Here is a 21,801-nt window from a genome sequence, read left to right as displayed (position 1 = left end):
CTAAGCAAATCCATGCCGATCTGCTGAAAGAGCTTTGAGGGAGGTTAAATGATGTTCAGATATCCTCCTGCTCGTCGCGTGGGAGGAGTCTTTCGTCGCTGACAATCTCGGCAGGTTTTCACATGATGTTCGACATCGGGAGACAGTCGGGGCCAGTAATACTTGTCTTGATTGCGACGGAGGGTGCGAGTAAACCCGTGATCTCCAGCTGTCGGCTCGTCGTGTGAAGACGTTGTGTGTGTGTGGAGACAAGCAGGTACATCAAGGAGGTATGCTTTTTTGCTCACTGCGAAGTTTTTCTTCACAAAGACATCATTCTGTACATAGAAGGAAGACAGTGTTCGCTTGAATGTAGTGGGGGTGAAGAAACCTTGCCTTCCAGGTACTCGATGAGGCGTTTTAGGTCGGGGTCCGAGCGTTGCTGCTGATTTGGCTGTAACGCAGGATGGCTTGCGTTAGTTCCGCCGTGAATGGTGTTCCTTTGTCCGTGATGAGCACATCGGGTGGCCGTGTCGAAGAAGAATGCAATCCACGAAAAAATTGGCGACTTCTGCTGCAGTTCCGTTCGGTAGGGCTTTCGCCTTGGCGTAGCTGGTCAGGTAGTCGGTCGCTATGATGATCCACTTATTTCCAGAGGTTGACGTTGGAAAAGGGCCAAGCAAGTCCATGCCAATCTGCTGAAATGGCCTTGAGGGAGGTTCAATGGGGCTCAGAAATTCTGCTGGTCGTGTGGGAGGAGTCTTTCGTCGCTGACAATCTCGGCAGGTTTTCACATAGTGTGCGACATCGGCAGACAGTTGGGGCCAGTAATTCTTGTCTTTAATGCGGCGGAGGGTGCGAGTAAACCCGAGATGCCCAGCTGTCGGCTCGTCGTGTGAAGCCTGTAGAACTTCTTCGCGGAGACAAGTAGGTACAACAAGGAGGTAGGCTGTTTTGTTCGCTGTAAAGTTCTTCACAAGGACCTCATTCTGCACACAGAAGGAAGACAGTCCTCGCTTGAATGAAGCGGGGGGTGAAGAAACCTTGCCTTCCAGGTACTCGATGAGGCGTTTTAGGTCGGGGTCCGAGCGTTGCTGCTGAGCAAAAGAGCTGGGGCTGATGTGTCCCAGGAAGGCGTCCTCATCGTCGTCCGGCGGCGGTGTATACCTACAGAGGCTCATGAGGCAATCGCCGTCAGAGTGCTTCCGTCCGGACTTCTAAACGATGGTAATGTCAAGCTCTTGGAGACGTAGACCACACTGAGCGAGGCGGCCAGAGGGGTCCTTCAAATTGTCAAGCCAGCACAGCGCGTTGTGATCGCTGACCACCTTGAACGTTCGTCCGTACAGGTAGTGGCGGAATTTCGAAGTAGCCCAGAAGATGGCAAGGCACTCCTTCTCAGTTGTCGAATAGTTAACCTCGGCCTTGGAAAGGGAACGGCTAGCGTATGCGATTACTTTCTGCAGTCCGTCGCTTTTTTGAACGAAGACGGCGCTTAGGCCCACGATGCTTGCGTCGGTATGAACTTCAGCATCGGCGTTTTCATCAAAATGCGCGAGGATCGGTGGGGACTCTAAACGAGGCTGAAGTTCTCTGAAGGCTTCTGCTTGCGGCGCTTCCAATTTAAATGGCACGTCTGCCTTCGTCAGTTAGGTCTGGGTCTCGGCGATGCGGGAAAAGTTTTTCACAAATCTTCGGTAATATGCGCACAGTCCGAGGAATCTGCGCACTCCTTTCTTATCGGAAGGCGGTGAAAACTTCAATAGCAGCTGTTTTCTGCTGGTCTGGGCGTACTCCTTCCTTGCTAACGATGTGGCCTAGAAACAGTAGCTCTTCGTTGGCCAAATTGCACTTCTCTGCTTTCAAGGTTAGGCCAGACGACTAGATGGCGTCTAGTACTGTCCGAAGTATTTTGAGGGGGTCTTACAGGTTTGAGGCGAAGACAACGACGTCATCTAAATACACCAGACAAAGGCACGCCACTTCAGGCCTGCCAGCTCTGTATTCATTACTCGCTGAAACGTCGCTGGTGCGGAACAGAGACCAAATGGCATCAACTTGAACTCAAAGAGCCCATCCGGAGTGATGAATGCGGCCTTCTCGCGATCTTTTTCATCTACCTCAATTTGCCAGTAGCCGCTCTTAAGGTCCATCGATGAGAAATACTTGGCGTTGCAGAGCCAGTCCAGTGTGTCGTCGATGCGGGGGAGGGGGTAGTCGTCCTTCATTGTTAAGTTGTTCAAGCGGCGTTAATCAATGCAGAATAGAGGTGCGCCGTCTTTCTTTCTCACTAGAATAACCGGTGTCGCCCATTGTCTGTCTGAAGGCTGGATGACGCCGTTGCGAAACGTCTTTGCGAAACGACTTGGTCCAGGATAGCTTGCCGTTCTCGCGTTGGCACACGGTAGGGGCTTTGACGGAGAGGTCGGGCGTGTTGGTCGGTTATAATGCGATGGTTGGCAATTGTAGTTTGTCGGACCTTCGGCGATGACGAATAACATTAGCTGCAGCTTCGAAGCGGATTGCGGATCTGGTCTTGTCTGTTCCGTGGTAGGCCTGGGTTGATGTCGAAAGTGGGCCAGTTCTTTTGGTCAGGCGAATCTTCTGCGGATGGGTCGGAGAGGGCGAAGGAGTCTCGTACGTCGGATATTTCGTGGAAGAAAGCAATCGTCGTTCCGCTGTTAATGTGCCGGTATTCTTCGCTTAAGTTAGTGAGCAGTACTTTGGCCGGGCTATTGCGGAAATGTGCGATGCCTCTTGCGATGCTGATTCCTCGGTCTAGAAGTACTGCATGTTGCCTTTGATGATGGCTTCAGCGTTAATGGCTTTCGTGGCGCCTACGGTCACGATAACGCTTGAACGGGGTGGGACGCTCACTTTTTCCTCCAGTATACTCAGGGCAACGTGATTTTTCCGAGTGACGAAGAACGGCCTCCCCGCAAGGAGAGCACAACGGTCCGTTGTCGGAAGTCCTCTAGGCGTCGCATTTCCAGGTGCTTGTGCGTCGCCCATAGGCTGGGCGGGCGTGGGCTGGGAGGCGGCGCTGTGGAACAAGTGGCTTATCTCGTGGAGGACGTAGGGTTTGTCGTTGGTGCTGAGGAGTCCTTGCTGCAGCGGCGTAGGTCATGGCCTGGGGTTCTGTGGCCGTCGGGGTGCCAAGTGCCTGTTGCACTCCTTCCCGTACCACATCCATCAGAGTCACTGCTTGCGGCAGTGGGGAGGATGGCAGTAATTGGCGTAGCTGTGCTCGAACGATTTCGCGCATAACTTCCCACAAGTTCTCGCTGGTGGTGGCCGTCGTGTCCAAACGGATTGCACAGGCAGAGGAAGGGTGATTGTACTGCCTAGCTCGGAGGTCGAGGGTCTGCTCAATCGTGCAGGCTTCTTGCATGAATCCCTCGACTGTTTTTGTCGGCTGGTGGACGAGGCTGCCAAGAGTTGATCTTTTACACCGCGCATTAAAAACTGAACTTTATTTTCCTCGGTCATATCTGGACGACGCGGCGAAATAGGCATTTCATCTGTTCGACGTAACCACGGACGGGCTCATTCGGAAGCTGGATCCTGGACTCGAGGAGTCGTTTTGCTCTTTCCTCACGACACTGGTGAAAACCTTCAACAGTTCCCTCTTAAATAGGTCCCTTGTCGTTAGGGACGTCTCGTGGTTTTCGTACCACATGCGTGCGGAGCCATCCAATAAGAAAAATACGTGTCCAATTTTTGCCGCATCATCCCACTTGTTGAATGATGCCACGCACTCAAATTGGTCCAACCATTCTTCAAGGTCTTCGCCTAGGTATTCATTGAAAGTTGTACGCACCCGCGGCTGCTACAGTATGATCGGTGTCGATATCTTCGGCGAAGTTCCGGTGCTCGTAGCAGCGTCTTTTCGCTGTCTGGTGTGGTCCGGCAGGGTCCCGAACTCAAGATCCTCACTCTGGAGACGTCGGATGGCTCGCTGAGCTGCTAGCTCGTCCTCGGGTGGGAGCGCTAAGGGCTGGCGTCACGACTTCAAGGGTGCGTCCGGAACATGGAAGGTCACCCGGCACCTCCATAAGATATCACGAAGTGGTGACTGCAATCCGTGGAGCACAACGACAGCGAAGGTGGCGTCTAAACAAAGCTTTCCTTGGGGCTGACTTGCACCCGCAGTGGACTGAATCACTAGGCGGCGGCGTCGCAACAAACGTGCTCGGCGGTCGTCGGACAGAATGGCCGCCGCTGTCGGCCGTGCTCAATTTAAAGCTGATAGCGAACTTTTTAGATAGAGCGTGGAAAGTTACTAGAACATTTCGGAACAACGTAGAATCAGCTCTGCCTGGCTGCGATCAATCGAGATAAATCTAGTCGCGTCTTGCGTCACAAACAAAGCGATAAAGCGGCGTGGCGGCAGATTTGAAGAATGAACACTGCAAAGATTCGCCGCAATAAAATAGACGCGACAACACAGGCACAGGCAACGCAGTGGACGCTGCAACACGGCCGTGACTATGTCACCCAACGTTCCCCTGTTTGTGCAGGTCTTTAAAGCGTGTATCGGTTTCGCCTTCAGCGGGATTCCAGCACTCTCGGAGGATGAATGCCAGCAGCTTTTCTGCGGCGTTAGCCCAACGGTACACTTCAACCGGAAGAGCAATGGCGAGGGATGGTTCAAGGAAAGCCGCAGTGTAATGCCACCGGCACAGCACGTGGACATTACCTTCTGCGCACCTTCGGCGCACCTTTTGCGAGCACGATGAGTACGGGACCCGCCCCCATCCAGGACCAGCTGCTTTCTAACAGACTGTCATGTTGAAGACGGAATATCGTATCATTGAATATCAATAGCTACTTTCAGTTTGTCTGCATCCATCTCTCCGGGCAACCCAAAAAGACTAGTTTTGAATTTTCATTCCGGAGATGATGTGTGTGTCCTAGACTCTCTTGGAACTTCTTTTGATGAATTCATGTACTTTTATGAATCACAGGCAAGCACTGATGAATTGTGGAATTTATTTTCTAATGCCGTAACCCACTGCATACCGCAATTTATTCCTAAGAAGAATAAGTGCGGGAAGAAAAGTCCATGGATTAACAGAGAAATTATTCATGGAAAACTTAAAATTAGAAGAAAACGGAAAGCATTTTCCCAATATAGCAATACAGCTAAAAAAATCAGTGTTCGCATTATGACAAAAGATATGAAGCGCCTCATTAGGTAGTCAAAAGTCCAATTTTGCAAAGTAACGTTAAAGGATTTTCTTTCTGAAGCACCGGCTGAGTTTTGGCGGTATGTAAATCTGCCGACTAAGCAGCGTTCTTGTAATGGTGAAATTAATACTGAAGAGAAAGCTGAACATTTTGATATCTTGTTATCGTCCATCTTTACCAAAAATGATGACAAAGTTCCAATCCTCACCGACTACTCTGCTCATACTCCTATTTCGGACATCAGAATAGCCGAGGAAGGTGTCCTAAACCTTTTGCTTAATATTAACACACACAAAAAAGCCCCGGACCAGATGGTGTCCCCAATGAATTCTTAGTCAGGTATGCTGAATGGGTGTCGAAGTTCCTTACGAAAATATTTCATTCATCAATTGTGAACAGTTCCTTCCCCTCCGTATCGAAACTAGCCAGAATAGTTCCGGTTCATAAAACAGGCAGCAGTTCAGACATTAGCAATTTCCGGCCAATTTTCCTTACTAGTACTTGCTCTAAGTACTAGAACACATTATATTTAAACACCTCTCCAACTACCTTGAAATGTATAACTTGTCATCACCAGTACAGCACGGTTTCCGTAAAGGTCTATCTACGATTACACATTATTTGAATTGGTTCATGACACTTCTAAAGCCTTTGATAAGGTTTCACATCCTGAACTTTTGCTAAATATCAATGCAGCGTTCAAGAATCCCAACCTCACTAAATGTTTCACCTCGTGCCTACAAAACAGCCAGCAATATGTAGAAATCGACATCTAGAGGTCCAGCTTACAACCATTGTTATCGGGAGTACCCCAGGGAACTGTTCTTTGGCATCTATTATTTCTTATTTATATTGATGACCTGCCTAACATCGCTTCTGTTTTATTAAGCTTATTTGAAGTTTGAAGCTGAAGTTTGAAGTTTATTTCCATTTCAGTAAGAAAAGAGGGACCCGAGACAAAAAGTGAACGTTAATTCACTTGGCGGCGCTCGGGCCCCACCGCGTTGTTTACAATAAGGTTGAATCTTTCAGTGACCAAACAAAATTGTGTAACAGTATAGAAAACGTTATAAAATGATGCGATGACTTGCAGACTTGCAAATGGTGATCAATCCCATAAAATCTGCATGCATTTCCATTACTAGGAAAAAGAAGATCCTGCAATTTTCGTATCGCATGCGTGAATGAACGAGCTTGGAAGGGTAGATGTGCACAAATATCATGGTTTAACGTTCAGAAGCGACTTGAGATGGAATAGACACATAGAGGAAATATTTAATAAAGCTAACAAAACACTTTAGAGGCTAAGGCTCCATTTAAAAAGTGCATCATCAGAAATAAGAAATTTGGCTTATAAGACACTGGTCCGACCTATAATTGAGTACACGAAAATTGTCTGGGATCCTTACACAGAAAAAAAAACGTAGCAAACTGTAAAGGGTCAAGAAGTTGGGTTCACGGTTTATCTTGCAGAGCCCGAGAAAGCGGCGAAGAGCTTTCTTGTCACGTGGAGTTGGAATTTCCGCAACCGCTGCAAGCTTATCGGGGTCGGGCTTCACGCCGGCGGCGCTAACGACATGACCGAGAAATTTCAGCTCTTGGAAACCGAATCGGCATCTTTGGGGCTTCAGTATCAGGTTAGCTGAATGAAGTGCTTCGAGGACCGTCTGCAGACGTTCAAGATGTTGAATAAACGCTTCGGCAAAAACCACCACGTCGTCGTGATAGACAAGGCAAAACTGGCATTTAAGACCGGCGAGGACAGTGTCCACCATCCGCTGAAATGTGGCAGGCGCAGAACAAAGACAGAAAGGTAGAACTTTGAAATTCATAAATGCCGACGGGAGTGACAAAGGCTGTCTTCTCACGGTCCCGTTCATCGACCTCAATTTGCCAGTAGCCACTTTTAGGTCGATGTGCGAAAAATACCGAGTGCGCCGAAGGCGGCCGAGAGAGTCGTCAATACGTGGCAATGGGTAAACGTCCTTCTTCGTGACTGCGTTCAGCTTCCGGTAGTCGACGGAAAAACGCAGATTGGCGTCTTACTTTTTAGCGAGGACGACCGGGGACGACCATGGGCTGTTGGAAGGCTGAATAACGTCATCTTCGAGCATCTCCGTAACTTGAGACTTAATAACTTCGCGCTATATAGAAGATACGCGATTGGGGTGTTGGGGTGTGCGTCATCGAACCTGACGATGTGGTGCTTGCTTATGGGAGTTTGACGGACTTTCGACGAGGAGGCGAAATACTCTCGGAATTCGAGCAACAGTGCACACAGCTGTTCCCGTTGGCTGGTTGACAGCGCGGAGTTGACATCGAGGCTCTCGAGGGACATGGGAGGCTGCACTGGTTCAGAGGAGAACCACTCGGAAACATCGAAGACCCGTTCGGCAAAAGCTACGGAAGTGGCGCGAAAAGGCTGCCGATGCTCGTGCGGAAAGTTGGTAGCAAGTACCTGTGACTGGCAATTGTGAAGATGGATCAGACTGCGGGCCACGCACACGCCTCGCGTCAGCAATAATGAAAGGCTGGTTTCGGCGATCGCCTCACCGTCCTGAAGTGATTCGAACTCAACCGTAATAAAGGCGCTAGTTCGAGGCGACAGGGTGACTGTCCGTAGAAACACGAAGCATCTGGCTTGGTCGCGGCGCATTGCTGACGGCGACAGCATTCTGTGTTGAAAACACGAGCTTGGAATCTCGAAGGTCAATAATCGCCCATATTCGCGCAGAAAATTGACGCCTAAGATGAGGTCGCGGGAACATTTATGCAGAACAAGACAGCTCGCTACAAATGTGGACTTATGGATTTGAACTCGCGCGTTGCACATGCCGAGAGGTGCAATAAGATGACCGCCCGCCGTGCGAAAGTGTGCGCCAGCCCATGGCGTGAAGACCTTTTTGAGAATGGCGCGATCCGGGTGCTTAGAATCGAATAATCAGCACCAGTATCTAATAACTCTAGAATGTGGCGACCATCGAGTATCACAGGTATGTCTAAGGAAAGCCGCTCGCGAGTTCAGGGCTCCGGAGACGGTAACAGTACACAAATACTTCCGAAAGGATAAGACTCGACAGCCGTCGCCGTAGTACACTTGGTAAAGCACCGGACGCGGAACTCGGAGGTTGTGGCTTCGGATCGCACCGGTTGCATGCGGTTTTTTTTGGTCTTGTTAATCTCGCATTTAATAAAAAACTACAAATTAAGAAAGGCATTCCCTATGCTCCTTGTTTTCGGTGCGAAGGAAAAAATCCAACGGAAGGACGCAGACACACAGAGGTACACAGGACGACGCTGGACTTGCAACTGATTTTATCCTCAGGAAAGAAACAGATAAATACCCTCCATCAAAGTACCACCACATGCGCGGACTATACATCACATGCATGGAAGAAATTCAAATAAAAAATAAAAATAAAAATGCTCGTCACTGCATGCTAAGTTATTTACGGAGTCTCTGAAGCGCTTAAGAAACGATACTCTTTTTGCTACAATATCACAGACATGTCACTAACTAAATGATCTTCGTTTTTCACGATGTGATATGCCTCCAAAATTTTGCGATATGCCTCCAAAATCACCTGTTGCACTAGCTGGACTTGCCGGTTCAGACACCTATGCCTTTCGCAGATGGTCCCGATGACGTCTATGCACATTTTCTTCAGCCGTATGAACTTCGTACATGACGTCGTCCAGACGGCGCAATACCAGAGCGGCTAGCTATGTAGGTCCTCGGCTAAAATTTCTCACGTACACAGCATCCCCACACTCGAAAACATTTGTCGGCACACGCTGACACAAGTCCCTGCTTTCCATGTCGGGGTGAAGTCTTGACAGGGCAGAGCAGAAGTTCCGACCCAACATGAGCTCTGCTGGTGCCTTTTCGGTCTCAGAATGAGGGGTGGAGTGCTGCTTGAACAAGAAGCGAGAAACCTTACACGCCACTGTGCCTTGTCTTTGCTTCTTGAGTGCACACTTGAGCTCGCGAACCATCCCTTCTGCTCTTCCATTGCTTGAAGGATGATACGGCGCTGTGTACATAAATTGGATGCCGTTTAGCTTTAGAAATTCCTGAAATTCTTTGCTTGAGAAAGCAGTACCATTGTCAGACACTATAAGGTCTGGTACACAGTACGATGCGAACATTCTACGCAACTTTTCGATCACTGAAGAGATGGCATTATCTCGATCTCAGCCCAGTTCGAAAACGCATCCACTGTCACAAGAAAACAAACGCCTTCGACTGGCCCCGCAAAATCTATATGAACCCTGCTCCAAGGTCTTTCGGGTTTCGTCCAGAAATGTACAGGTGTCTTGGGATCAGTTTGCCTGTTCTCTTGACATGGTTTGCAGAGCCGAACGAAATCTTCAATCGGCGCGTCAATTCTGGGCCACCAAACATAGGACCTCCCGAGAGCTTTCATGGCCGTAATTCCTGGATGATTTGCATGTAGCATGCCAAGAATTCGCTTCCGTAGTCGTTCCGGTAGCACTACTCGGTTTCCAAAGAGGACGCTGTCGCGATCGACGGATAGCTCATATCGTCTCGCATGGTAGGCAGAATATTCTGTTAGCACATTGCGCTTGGGCCAGCCGTTGTTAATCCACGCCTTCACTTGAAGCAATTTAGGACCTTGCCTGATAGAGGATGCCACTTTTTGTGCAGTCACTGGGGGATACTCCAATGCCTCTAGCAGGAGGACGTCGCCCGGCGCCTCGGTATCACCTCGCACCTCCTTTACTGGTAATCTGATTAAACAGTCAGCATTGGCATGCTCTTGCGTTTTCCTATAGTCAAGGTGGTAATCATAAGCAGACAGCATTAACGTCTAACGGAGCATGCGTGGTGACAATACAGCTGGAATTTGCTTTTCTTTTCGAAATAAGCCGGGCAGCGGTTCGTGATCTGTGAGAATAAAGAACTTTATTCCACACAGATAATGATGGAAATGAACGCCAATAACGGTGGCTAAAGCCTCTCGATCTATCTGGGCATACTTCCGTTCGGTCTTTGTTAACGTTCTTGACGCATACGCGATGGGTCTCTCTCGTCCTTGAGGGTCGCGGTGCACTAGGACTGCTCCTACTCCCACCTGTGAAGCATCGCGTGACAGAACTAAAGGCGCGCTGGGATAAAGTGCACCAGCAGTGACTCGGACGTTAGAAGCTGCTTCAGGCTTTCGAACGCTTTCTGGTGTTCTTCACGCCACATCTACGCGACGTTATTCTCCAGTAGACGATACAAAACTTCTGCGACCTCGGGGCGGCCTTTCTACAAACGATTATAAAAGTTCACCATGCCGAGAAATGCTTGCAGCTCTTACTTGGTTTTTAGTACAGGCACTTGATGCATCGCTTCTACCTTAGCTTTCGATGGCTAGATACCACGCGAGTCTATCCAGTGGCCTAAGAATTCCAGGCTTTCTGCAAAAAACTCGCACATTGCCGACTGGACCTGCAGTTCCGTTTTTTCAATTCGTTCGCAAACCTCGGCGAGCATTCGGCTGTGCTCTTCTGCGGTTTCGGTGGCCACCAAAATGTCGTCCAGGTACACAGTTACTTGCGGTAGACCCGCGAGGACTGTGTCCATTGAGCGTTGGAACAACCCTGGAGCTACTGACACGGCAAACGTCGCGCGTTGTACAACCCTTTTACGGTGTTTATCGTGAGAACCTGCGCTGTGGCGTCATAAACTACCAGTTGTTGGTACGACTGCGTCAAGTCCAACTTCGAGAAAAACGCGGCCTTTGCCCAACTTTACGAATAATTCTTGGCTTGTAGGCAAAGGATAACCGTTGCTCCTCAACGCTTGGTTGACTGTGCTTCGGTAGTCACCGCATATTCTGAGCGATTCATTCTTTTTTCGAACAACAACGATAGGTGTAGCCCATTCTGAATACTGCGTTGCCTGCAGAATTCCTCGTATCTCCAAACTGTTCAGCTCAGCTATGACGTCGTCCTTAAGCACGATTGGAATGCTGCGACATTTCAGAAACGTTGGCTGAGCGCCCTGCTTGAGCTTAATTTGAATCGGCGGCAGTGTAGCATCTGGAAATGACTCGCTATTAATGTCTGTATATTTGACAGGATAGCTTCTTGCCTGTTGCTCACGGTGTGAAGATCTGTAAGCTCTATGTTTAAGGCCTTGAACCAGTCACGGCCTAGATGTGTGCTGCCTTCATTTCTCACTAACAGTAGCGGCAGCTCGCAATTTCGCCCTTTGAATTCTACGAAAACCCTGGCTTTTCCCACAATGTCAAGGCCTTGTTTCGTCCAGGTGACGAGCTGAACATCTGATTCTTCCAGGTCGATACTTATAGCGACTTACTTTTTCTATTCCTTGCGGCTGATAATTGGCCTAGCTGCTCCGGAGTCGACTGCCATCTGCACGTTCTGACCACCAATGCTGACGGTGACAACAAATCTGGGAGAGTTCGTTACTTGACTGATGCAGAGTAGAGCGTCGTACTCAGTATGCGCCGGCGTGGATGCAGTCTCCAGCTGATGCTGCACATGCATTTTTTTTCTTCGACATGCCTTGGCTAGATGCCCTTTTTTAGAGCAGTTGAAACACATCGCGTTCTTGTACTTTCAGCGGTAGGCTTCGTCCTTGCCGCCACATCGGAAACACCTTTCGTCCGGAACTTGACGCGACGCTCCGACGCGGTTCTCTTCCTCCTGCTCGTTTTTAGGGGGCGTGCTCACTTCTGCTGTCACGTCTACAGCTGCCTGCTTATGCGGGCTCATTACGCGTTGCTCTTTAGCGGCTATTTCCGCGGTCACTGCGAGCTCGTAAGCATTCTTGAACGTCAAGTTTTTTTTCTGTCAGCAGCCGTTGCTTAACAGCGCTGACCCGCAATCCGAATACCAGGCGGTCACGCAGCATTACATCCAAGGGCAGCTGTCTGTCGCTAAAGCCGCAGTTCTCAGCTAGCTTGCAAAAGGATGTGACGAAGTCAGCTACAGATTCGTCGCACTGCTGGTCTCGCCGCGAAAAAACGTACCTTGAATACAACTCTGAAGGCTTCGGATTGACGTGGTCCTTCACGGCGTCGACGGTGACTTAGTACTCGACACATGGCAGTCGAGGTATTACGAGGGTTGCTATCAGGGAGCACGTCGCCTCCCCACAACAGCTCAGCAAAGCTGCCCTCTTGTCGGCGTCACTCGTCAGCTTGTTCGCTGCGCAGCACAACTCGATGCGCTCCGCGTATTCTTTCCACGAAGAATTCCCGTTTAGCGTAAACTCGCCGACGCCACTGCCGAAAGCCATCTCGCGAACAATGTCCGTCCTCCCCCCGCAGGGTGCCTCGTCGCCACTGTAATGTTCACAGTCGGACGCGTCGAAGCCGGGGACAAACGTTTTAGCAAAAGCGTACAAGAACAGGGCACAAATATAGTCAAGTGAGAAAGGGCGTCGAATATCACATGATCACACACGATAACACACTCGATGATCTTATCGGCACGTGGCAGCAACGCGGTACACAGAATGGCCGCATCGGCATGTTATCACGTTACTACCCTACTGGACCCTATTGCTTTCGGTGACTGTTTGCTTCCGTTATTTAAGTAATTTTCAGGGTTAGATGCTGGCGAGTGATGAAGATGTATTTTCTCTTCCTCACATCTCGCACAGTGATAAAATACCGCGTTCAAATGCCTTTGAAAATGCAGTTGGGTTAGAAAGACCATTATAAACCTGCATGCAGCTTTCTTTTGTGAGACAGAACATAAATTGCTTGATTAAATTTGATACACTAAGAAAATACAACACAAATGCATTTACTTACCATACACCTTTCGAAAAATGAATAATACGTCTATTCTCTGCAAAGGAAGGTATTACCAAATTAAATTAAGCTAGCTATATTGATGGCCGAAGAAGGATTTAACAAAATTTTTTCATTACCGTGATATGCCGTTGGGAGATGTGTAACAGCTGCTTTCTCTGCTGCTTTGCAAAGAGCCCGAGCCCTTAGAGTGTCAGCTGCCACAGTGGAGCATCAGTCAAAGACAGTCCACCGGCAAGTTTAAAGGCGTCTGGGCTGTGAAGGAAATTAGACACAGAAATTTAGGCGAGCCAAATTTTTTATCAAGCTGTGAAATATTGATAAGGCCAGTTTGTAAGCCTTCACTATAAATAACAGCGCAAGCAGGAGGGCACAAATTGACAAGCAGTGCTTCTGTTACCGAAGGTTAAAAATCCAGCGTTTTGTGCTCTCGTCTGTCTTCATCATTCGGTCGGGCAGTGGTAGCCGCTAGTTTTGCAGTGGTGCAGACGAAAGCGCAACACGACTTGATAATGACAACAGTGATGTCATCTGCCTGCTTCAGCAGGTAAACACTGAGAAAGAAAAAAAGAAGAAAAATGCTTGTACAAGCTTACGCTGTTCAGGCATATGGAAACAAGACTGACACATACCACGAGAACACGGGCATCATCAGCTCGATTTGGCAGATAAACACTAAAGGAAGGCATTCGCTGTTCCGTTAGCAAACACAGGATGCCAACCACAAAGATTGATAAGTAAGGTAACACCTGATGTCTAGCGCGAACCAAAACGTATAGGTTAAGCTAACGTGTGGACTTCAGTGTTAATAAGAAAGATTGGGCAGTCAGGAATTCCACAGCGTCAGAAGCCAGAGCGCTCCTCTGACGGGCGGTCCTTTGAAAAAAGGAATTTTGAAAGGCACATATATACTATCAATTTTTTTGAATGGTTTGAACGTGTACATTGCCGTATAACACGTTCCATATAATGCACTCTCTATCCTAAGCTTACTGTTGTAGATGAGATGCATGCATTTCATTCGTTCATAATACTGCCTCAACTATAATAGGTCTAAATTAGTTTTCTCCACAAGTGCAGTCGCTGAGGTACGTCATCTAATATTCGACGGAATACCTTCTGGTCAGGATGAAGCATAATAACAGGGTGAAGTTTGGGTCACTGACCAAGTCAAAACCAAACGAAAATGACGTTTCGGGTCCCGTACGGTATCCTTGTTCACAATAAGACTGTCAAAGAAGAAGGCGGGATTATATAGTCTTCAGGATTGTTCCTAATCTTTTTGCGTAGATATGATCAAGACAGCCTAGATCCCTGTTAAAGGTGTCTTTCGTCGTCTGGATGACTAATGATTCTAGATTCAGTCTTTTCAAATTATTCCTTTCTTTGGCTACAATTTCCGCCTCGTCCCAGGCTATCTCGTGGCCAGTGCTCTGCACGTGCTCGGCAATAGCGTTCTTTGATGCGCGATGGTTCTTTACGTCGCCTTGATGATATTTCATTCGTCGCTGGAAGTTCCCGGTTTCGCCGATATAGACGGGTGTGCAGTCATTGCAAGGAACTTGGTAAACCACACCAGGAAATTTGGCGCGTGGCAGGGGGTCCTTTACGCTCACAAGTTCGGCACGTAGCTTGCTTGTTGGCACATGGGCGATGTGCACTCCGTGCTTCCTGAAGATTCGGTAAAGGCTTTCACTGACTCCAGGTACATAAGGAAGTGCAGCACGCTTTAGCGGTTCCATCTCGTTGTCCTCTCGTGCGTTGCAAGTTTTTTGACATATTGTTCACAAGGTTCCTGGGTTAACCGTTTCGCTCGAGATCCTTTTTTATCACCTTAAGTTCGTTGCTGAAGCTTTCCTGATCTGCGGAGACATTTCTTGCACGGTTCAGTAGTGACGAGATAACTGATCGCTTGTGAGCCAAGGGGTACGTGGGACGATTTAAAGTCGAGATATCGTCCGGAGTGCGTCGGCTTTCGGAAAAAACTTAAGCGGCACGCGTCACGCTTGACGTTGATGTCCAAAAACGGGATGCTGTCATTCATTTCCTCTTCCACGGTAAAATTTATAGATGGCTCCGCGGCATGGAGATGCTCAAGGAAGCTTTGCAGATTCTGCTTGTTCAGAATGCAAAAACAGTCATCCACGTACGTACGTGGATGAGGTCCGTATGAGGTACGTCAGCTATATGAACTATAGATGAATCGAGGTGACTTTCTTTGGATTCTTTCGAGTTTGGCAGTGTTCAATTGAGTGCACGGATCCTAGACTGCAGAAGCATATTCAATAACGGGTCTGATAAAAAGTTTTGTAAGCAAGGAGTTTTTTATCTTGAATAGAGTTGTGCAGGGTTCTTCTCATGTAACCTAGTTTCTGCATAGCCCTTTTTTATAATGCATGAAACATGTGCATTCCATCTGGGATCCGACATGATGTTTACCCCTAAGTATTTACAACTTTTAATGGAGGATAATGGGTGTCCAATAAGGAAAAGAGTAGGGCTTTTCTTTTGCGTGTTACTGTCATTTTTTCTGTTTTTCTTGTTTATTTTCATTTGCCACCTTGAGCACAAGTTTTCTAATTTGGTTCACGAAGAATATTGTACAGATTGGTCATTCGAGTTATTAATTTCATGGTAAAAAGTACAATCATCAGCAAAATGTTTTATTTTCGAGGGAACTACAGTAACAGTATCGTTAATAAAAGCGCTGCTTGAGATAAGGATGTTTTGAAATTACATAAGTAATTCGAGCACCATTCTGCGTACCTGTACAGGAAGCCATTTGGAGTCTCGTCAGTTCCGTGTGCCTTTTCTCTATCAATGTTCAGGTAAAGGGATAAGACACCTTGTCCAGATATAGATACATCACTGATAGTGGAATTGTTGCCATGGGATGTAATATGCGTTTTCTTTTAGTCGTCAAACGTAAATATGGAACATAAAAGTTTGTTGAATGCATTCGCAATTTGGGACATGTCAGTCTCACTGTGGATACACATACTATATAACTGGTCTTTTATGGGTTCAAAATGCAGCAAGAACTTGGCAGGCGATGACACAAGGAATATTTTCATAGTTACATTATGATAATTGTATTTTTCTTTCCTTATGTATCCCTTCATCTGAAGGCGCATTTATGAAAGCTTGAGCATATTAGAAGCATTGGGGAACTTCCGGGTTTGTTTTCTAAGTCTTTTTGTTTTCCGCTTAAAGCGCACAGTCTCTTGGATATCTAGGGATTTGTGTTATGTACAATTTTCCGCGTACATGGCACGAAATGATTTCTACACTCTAACACCAAATTGTTGAAGATGAACCATAAGCGTTTGACAGGACATGTCTCGCAACGAGAGAGGAAGTTTGAAATAAAGCCGTCTAACGCATCCAAAATGCCAACGCCATCGACACGTGAAAAAATTGGCAGTGGCTTAGCTCAGCTATTCCAGGTTATACGTAGCGAGAGCTGCAGTTCTCCCGGGCTAATCGCGTGGTCAGTTATACAACCAGCCTTTACATCCTCCTCTTCAGTTGTTAATGATGATGTGGTTGCCATTGCTTAATCTTGATTTTCTTCCGTAGGAAACATGCGAGCTGCTGTGTGCCGCTTATTACGCTCCGCCTCTTGGCATCCCCGCTTGGCAAGACGTTCTTCTCTTTTGTCAGTCGTCTCCGCCGCTCGTTTAGCCTTCTGATGTTTATTCTTTCTCTGCAGAGCGTCCAAGTGCCAGGCGACGACTTCTGGGTCCGAATAATTTATCTTCTCCTGAGGACACGGCCGCTATGGGCTGGCTGGTGTCTTCTTTTCGTCACCCATACGAAGCGATTGTGATGCACCAAGTCGTATCACCTCAGATTTTATACACACAGCCGCACATACGCAGCTTATCCACACGACCCCACAAGGGGCCGCAGCGGCGGCCGAGCTCTGACGTCGTGCGCCGCGCATCTGCTGCCCTTCTCCGGTTGCCGCGCGTGCGCATTCAGAAGCGGTGCCGGTGGACGTAGTCGGGCCGGCGCGCGGCGGTGGCGGCGAACTCTGACGTCATCGGTCCCGCACCTGCTGCTCCTCTCTGGTGTCGTGCATGCGTAATATCGGCCTCCCAGGCTGACGGCGAAAAGGTCAACTAGGAAACGTAGTGTAGCTCTCGCTACAAAATTTGGAAACACACGTTTATTCTTCCTGCATTTAGGAACAATGTAGAGTTTGAAGGCTAAGCATATCATCTTATGATCTGATGCGCCTTCCACGATCTGCAGTTTTGGGCCACGACGAAGCAGTCCACGAGATAAAAGAAATAAATATAAAATGGACGCTGAAGCCATTGTGAATGCGTGTGGGCTGCTTTAAAAGCTGAGTTAAATCATGAAAAAGAATTATGCCAACGAAGGGCTCGGCAAATTTGGACAGTGGTTCAGGAAATTCGCTTTCCCAGTAAATGGAGAGAATATTAAAATCGCCGCCGGTTAATATGTTGGAGGAGGTTTTTTTTTTGCACTTGCGAAGGAAGTCATTAAATTTTTCGAAGAACATATCGTCGGAGTTTGGAGGCCTATAAATGGCTCCCATGATAAGCAAAAGCATGAGGGCGTCTAACCCTACCGAGAGAATAAAACTAACAGAGCTATCAAAGTTAATAAATAAGCACAAGGTAGCCGACATAAGGAAGTTTAATATGGAGAATCGAGCATGCTCTAAAGAACGGAGGTAGCCTAAAAGCAGTGAATAGGAAACTAGGCATAGGTAAAAACCAGATGTATGCATTAAGAGACAAGCAGGGCAATGCCATTAGCAATATGGATAAGATAGTTAACGTAGCCGAAGAGTTCTACACAGACCTGTACAGTAGCCAATGTAATCAGAGCGTTAATGAGAAAGACAGCAGTGCACAGCAATGCGGCATCCCGCCAGTAACGAAAGATGAAGTAAAGAAAGCCTTAGAAGCAATGAAAAGGGGAAAACAGCTGGGGAGCATCAGGTAACAGCAGATCTGTTGAAGGATGGAGGGGACATTGTGCTAGAAAAAACTAGCCACCCTGTATACGCAATGCCTTATGACCTCGACTGTACCAGAAGCTTGGAAGAATGCAAACAATATCTTAATTCATGAGAAGGGAGACGCCAAGGACATGAAAAATTACAGGCCGATCAGCTTACTATACGTTGCCTACGAAGTATTTACTAAGGTAATCGCTAATAGAGTCAGGGCAACGTTAGACTTTAATCAACCAAATGACCAGGCAGGCTTTCGTAAAAAATATTCCACAATAGATCATATTCACACTATCAATCAGGTGATAGAGAAATGCGCAGAATATAACCAACCTCTATATATAGTTTTCATTGATTACGAGAAAGCATTCGACACAGTGGAAACCTCAGCAGTCATGCAGGCATTGCGTAATTAGGGGGTGGACGAGCCTTATGTCAAAATACTGGAAGATATATATAGCAACTGCACAGCTACTATAATCCTCCATAAAGTCAGCAATAAAGTTCCAATAAGGAAGGGCGTCAGGCAAGGAGACACGATCCCGCCAATGCTGTTCGCCGCATGTTTCCAGGAGGTATTTCAAGGCCTGAATTGGGAACAGTCGGGAATAAGAATAAATGGAGAATACCTAAATAATTTGCGATTTGCTGATGACATTGCCTTGCTGAGTCACTCAGGAGGTGAACTGCAAATCATGATCAATGAGTCAGACAGGCAGAGCAGATCGATGGGTCTAAAAATTAACATGCAGAAAACCAAGGTAATGTTCAACAGCCTAGCAAGGGATCAACAGTTCACAATTGGCAGCGAGAGCCGAGAAGTTGTGACGGAATACGTCTACTTAGGGCAGGTAGTGACAGCTGATCCGGATCATGAGAGGGAGATAACTAGAAGGATAAGAATGGGGTGGAGCGCATATGGCAAATTCCCGCAGATCATGAGTGGCAGTTTACCAATTTCCCTCAAGAGGAAAGTGTACAACAGCTTAATCTTACCGGTACTCACCTACGGGGCAGAAACGTGGAGGCTAACGAAAAGAGTTAAGCTTAAGTTAAGGACAACGCAGCGAGCCATGGAAAGAAAAATGATAGGTGTAACGTTAAGAGACCGGAAGCGGGCAGAGTGGGTAAGGAAACAAACACGGGTTAATGACATCCTAGTCGAAATCAAGAGAAAGAAATGGGCTTGGGCAGGGCATGTAATGCGAAGGCAAGATAACCGCTGGTCCTTAAGGGTAACGGAGTGGATTCCAAGAGAAAGTAAGCGTAGCAGGGGGCGGCAGAAGGTTAGGCGGGCGGATGAGATTGAGAAGTTTGCAGGCAAAGGGTGGATGCAGCTGGCAAAGGAGAGGGTTAATTGGAGAGACATGGGAGAGGCCTTTGCCCTGCAGTGGGTGTAGTAAGGCTGATGATGATGATGATGATGATGATGATGATTTAACAATGGAGCACAGTTCCGGCACTTATTGCAATGAATGGCTAAGTTCCTTCCGGACGAATTTCTAATATTATTGTTGTGCTGGCGTAGCCGGTCGTACAGTTTTTTAAAAGAAAAAAATTCCTTCCTCCATCGAGACTAACTAAACTCGCGATGCATAGATTTGGTTGAACGATTTAAATGTGGAGGGGTAGTTTTTTCTTCCAGCATGACCTGGGATCACCACGTGGACCGTATAAGAACGAAGCTGGCTCAAATAAGCGGGGTCATAATTCGGCTGAGATATGTTATTCCGAGACAAATAAAGCTACTCCTCTATTATTCCGTTTTCTACTCCTATTTAAACTACTGCTGCTTAGTGCGGAGTACAGCCATGGATAGCTGTCTTCAACGTAATTATATTCTACAGAAAAATTCCTTCGTCTCATTTGCGAGGTCCCCAGGGACTCGCCACGTACGGATCTCTTTCTACAAAGTGGTGTGCTAAAAATTCACAACTTGCATAAATATCGCCTAAGAATCCGGTTTAAACTCGAAACACCTAGCAATGTAATCTACTTACGTAACAATGTTGAAATACATGCCCGAGAAGCCAGCTACACAAGGTATGCGGAGACTTGGGTAGTGCCGACCCCTCCAATAAATTCAGGTAGAGAACGCCTGCAATACACTCTTCCCTGCCTGTTAAATACACACGCATATAATAATTCTGACCTCTTCAATTCGTCGAAGAAATCTTTTCGTGCTATGTACGTTGACGTGTAGAATATGCTTATTCTTTTTCTTTGCTATCGATGTGTATTCATCCAGTGTGAATGTCGATTCAACATTGTATAATGCTGTTTCACTTTATTTTGTATTTTAATTATTGTATACCTGTTAATGCGTTGACCGATTGCCTTTGGTTTATAAACCTTTCTGTCAAGTCGCTGCCAAGCGAAAGGGGGCTGCGGCTTTGTCGAGCTGCATCTGACAGCTTTTTCTGCGCCTCCGCTGTCTGTAGCTTTTCAAGGCAGAAATAGACTTGAATTGATTTGATTTGACAAATAATATAATACGCTAGAAACTTGTAAACTTCCAGCATCATGGAGCCGGCGCCATGCACTGGTGTTAAGATTTTCTTGAACAACTACACTTTTGCAGGGAGATTCTGGAGGGCCACTCACCCTAAACAGCAGAGGCCTTGCAGTGCAAGTTGGCGTGGCTTCCAGCTCGTATGACTGCAGTGGGTCTGAAGGACCCAGTACGTTCGTCCGGGTTTCAACGTATGCCTCCTGGATTCAAGATCAACTAAAATCTCCCGAAAACTGGGAGAAGCTGAACGTAGTTCCTCTGCATATATTAAAATAGCAAACATGGTATCTGGAGGAATAAATGGTGGAATTTATGAAGATGCAGAATTTTTGCATGAAATTTTTGGAACAGTTTGCGCGTGAATATTTGCAGTAATACAGCCTATGTTGCACCGTGTGAGTTGGGCAGGACTTCACAGCTGTGAAGAGTATCTATTTCGGTCGACATCTTACCATTGTGGGACCCCGGAACTGTATGGCGCCAGGAATAGTCGGGTGTTGGGGGCCGAGGTTCATTATAGGCGCCTGTATGAAGGCCGTCATCTTTACAAGCATTGAACTGGTCAAGCACAACCCCGAAAAACTGACAGTGGCGCCGACCGGAAAAAAGAAATGGCTGAGGTTTAAATCTTCTAAACCTAGTTAGACAGAGCCGAACATCCGTTAGCCATTGCCTGTATCTCGGCCATGGTAGACCGCAAAGACCGCAAAAGTGCAAGGTTCTCGCAGATGTTCTGATCGCAACGCCTGCCCATTCATGGCGAAATTGAATGTGAACGTGGTTAGTCACGTGGTCACAGCTGGCGAGGCGGCGGTCGAAGCGGCGGCGGTAGGCGCGGTGGCGCACCTGTGGCAAGTCACGTTGTATGGCATAGTCACACCTCCGTCGCGCCTCTAGCTTGAAGGTCAGCGGCAGCAGCCGATGACCTTACCGAAACATGACGTAGTAGAGCTTTTACTACAAAAGGTCCAAGCCAGTGGGAAATTAAAGGGAAAGACGGCAAATGCCGCAGTCGCCGGCGCTGAGAGGAAGGCGAGGGAGACCCTGTAGCCTGGAAACAAGTATCGCCCGAATGGACAGGAAAATAAAGGAAAAAAAGCCCGTTGGTAGGGGCGACGAGGAAGACCCGAGACGAGACCTCTGGCGGTCGGTCCTCCCGGAGACCGAAGCGCCCAGTTCTCAGGGGAAGAGGACAAACTGGACAGAACGAACAAGGTACGCCCTGCAGCCCCTCCGTTCCTTCTGACGAAGACTCCGGCGCCAACGCAGCAGCATGTAGGCTTGGGCACCCGAGCCTCTGCATCATGTACTCTCTGATAGGTGATTATTGAAAA

At 47.6% G+C, this 21,801-nt stretch overlaps 1 protein-coding gene across 3 annotated transcripts in view; it reads left to right on the top strand.

Moving 5' to 3' along the window:
- Positions 1–20,776, top strand: part of LOC144103810 (trypsin alpha-like) — a 609,247-nt gene extending 588,471 nt beyond the window's left edge. For 2 of the 3 annotated variants that reach the window (XM_077636512.1, XM_077636511.1), the window contains one exon: positions 20,537–20,776. In XM_077636512.1, the coding sequence (XP_077492638.1) occupies positions 20,537–20,743 (207 nt within the window). In that variant the 3' untranslated portion in view covers positions 20,744–20,776. The remainder of the gene's footprint in view (positions 1–20,536) is intronic. The other variant, XM_077636513.1, reaches the window with a different exon arrangement.
- Positions 20,777–21,801: the final 1,025 nt, after the last annotated feature.

This window comes from Amblyomma americanum, chromosome 9, assembly GCF_052857255.1.
Source record: "Amblyomma americanum isolate KBUSLIRL-KWMA chromosome 9, ASM5285725v1, whole genome shotgun sequence".
In the NCBI taxonomy this organism is placed as follows: Eukaryota; Metazoa; Arthropoda; class Arachnida; order Ixodida; family Ixodidae; genus Amblyomma; species Amblyomma americanum.
Note: the sequence above shows the minus strand (reverse complement) of the source record. Positions and strands in the feature narration are given on the sequence as shown.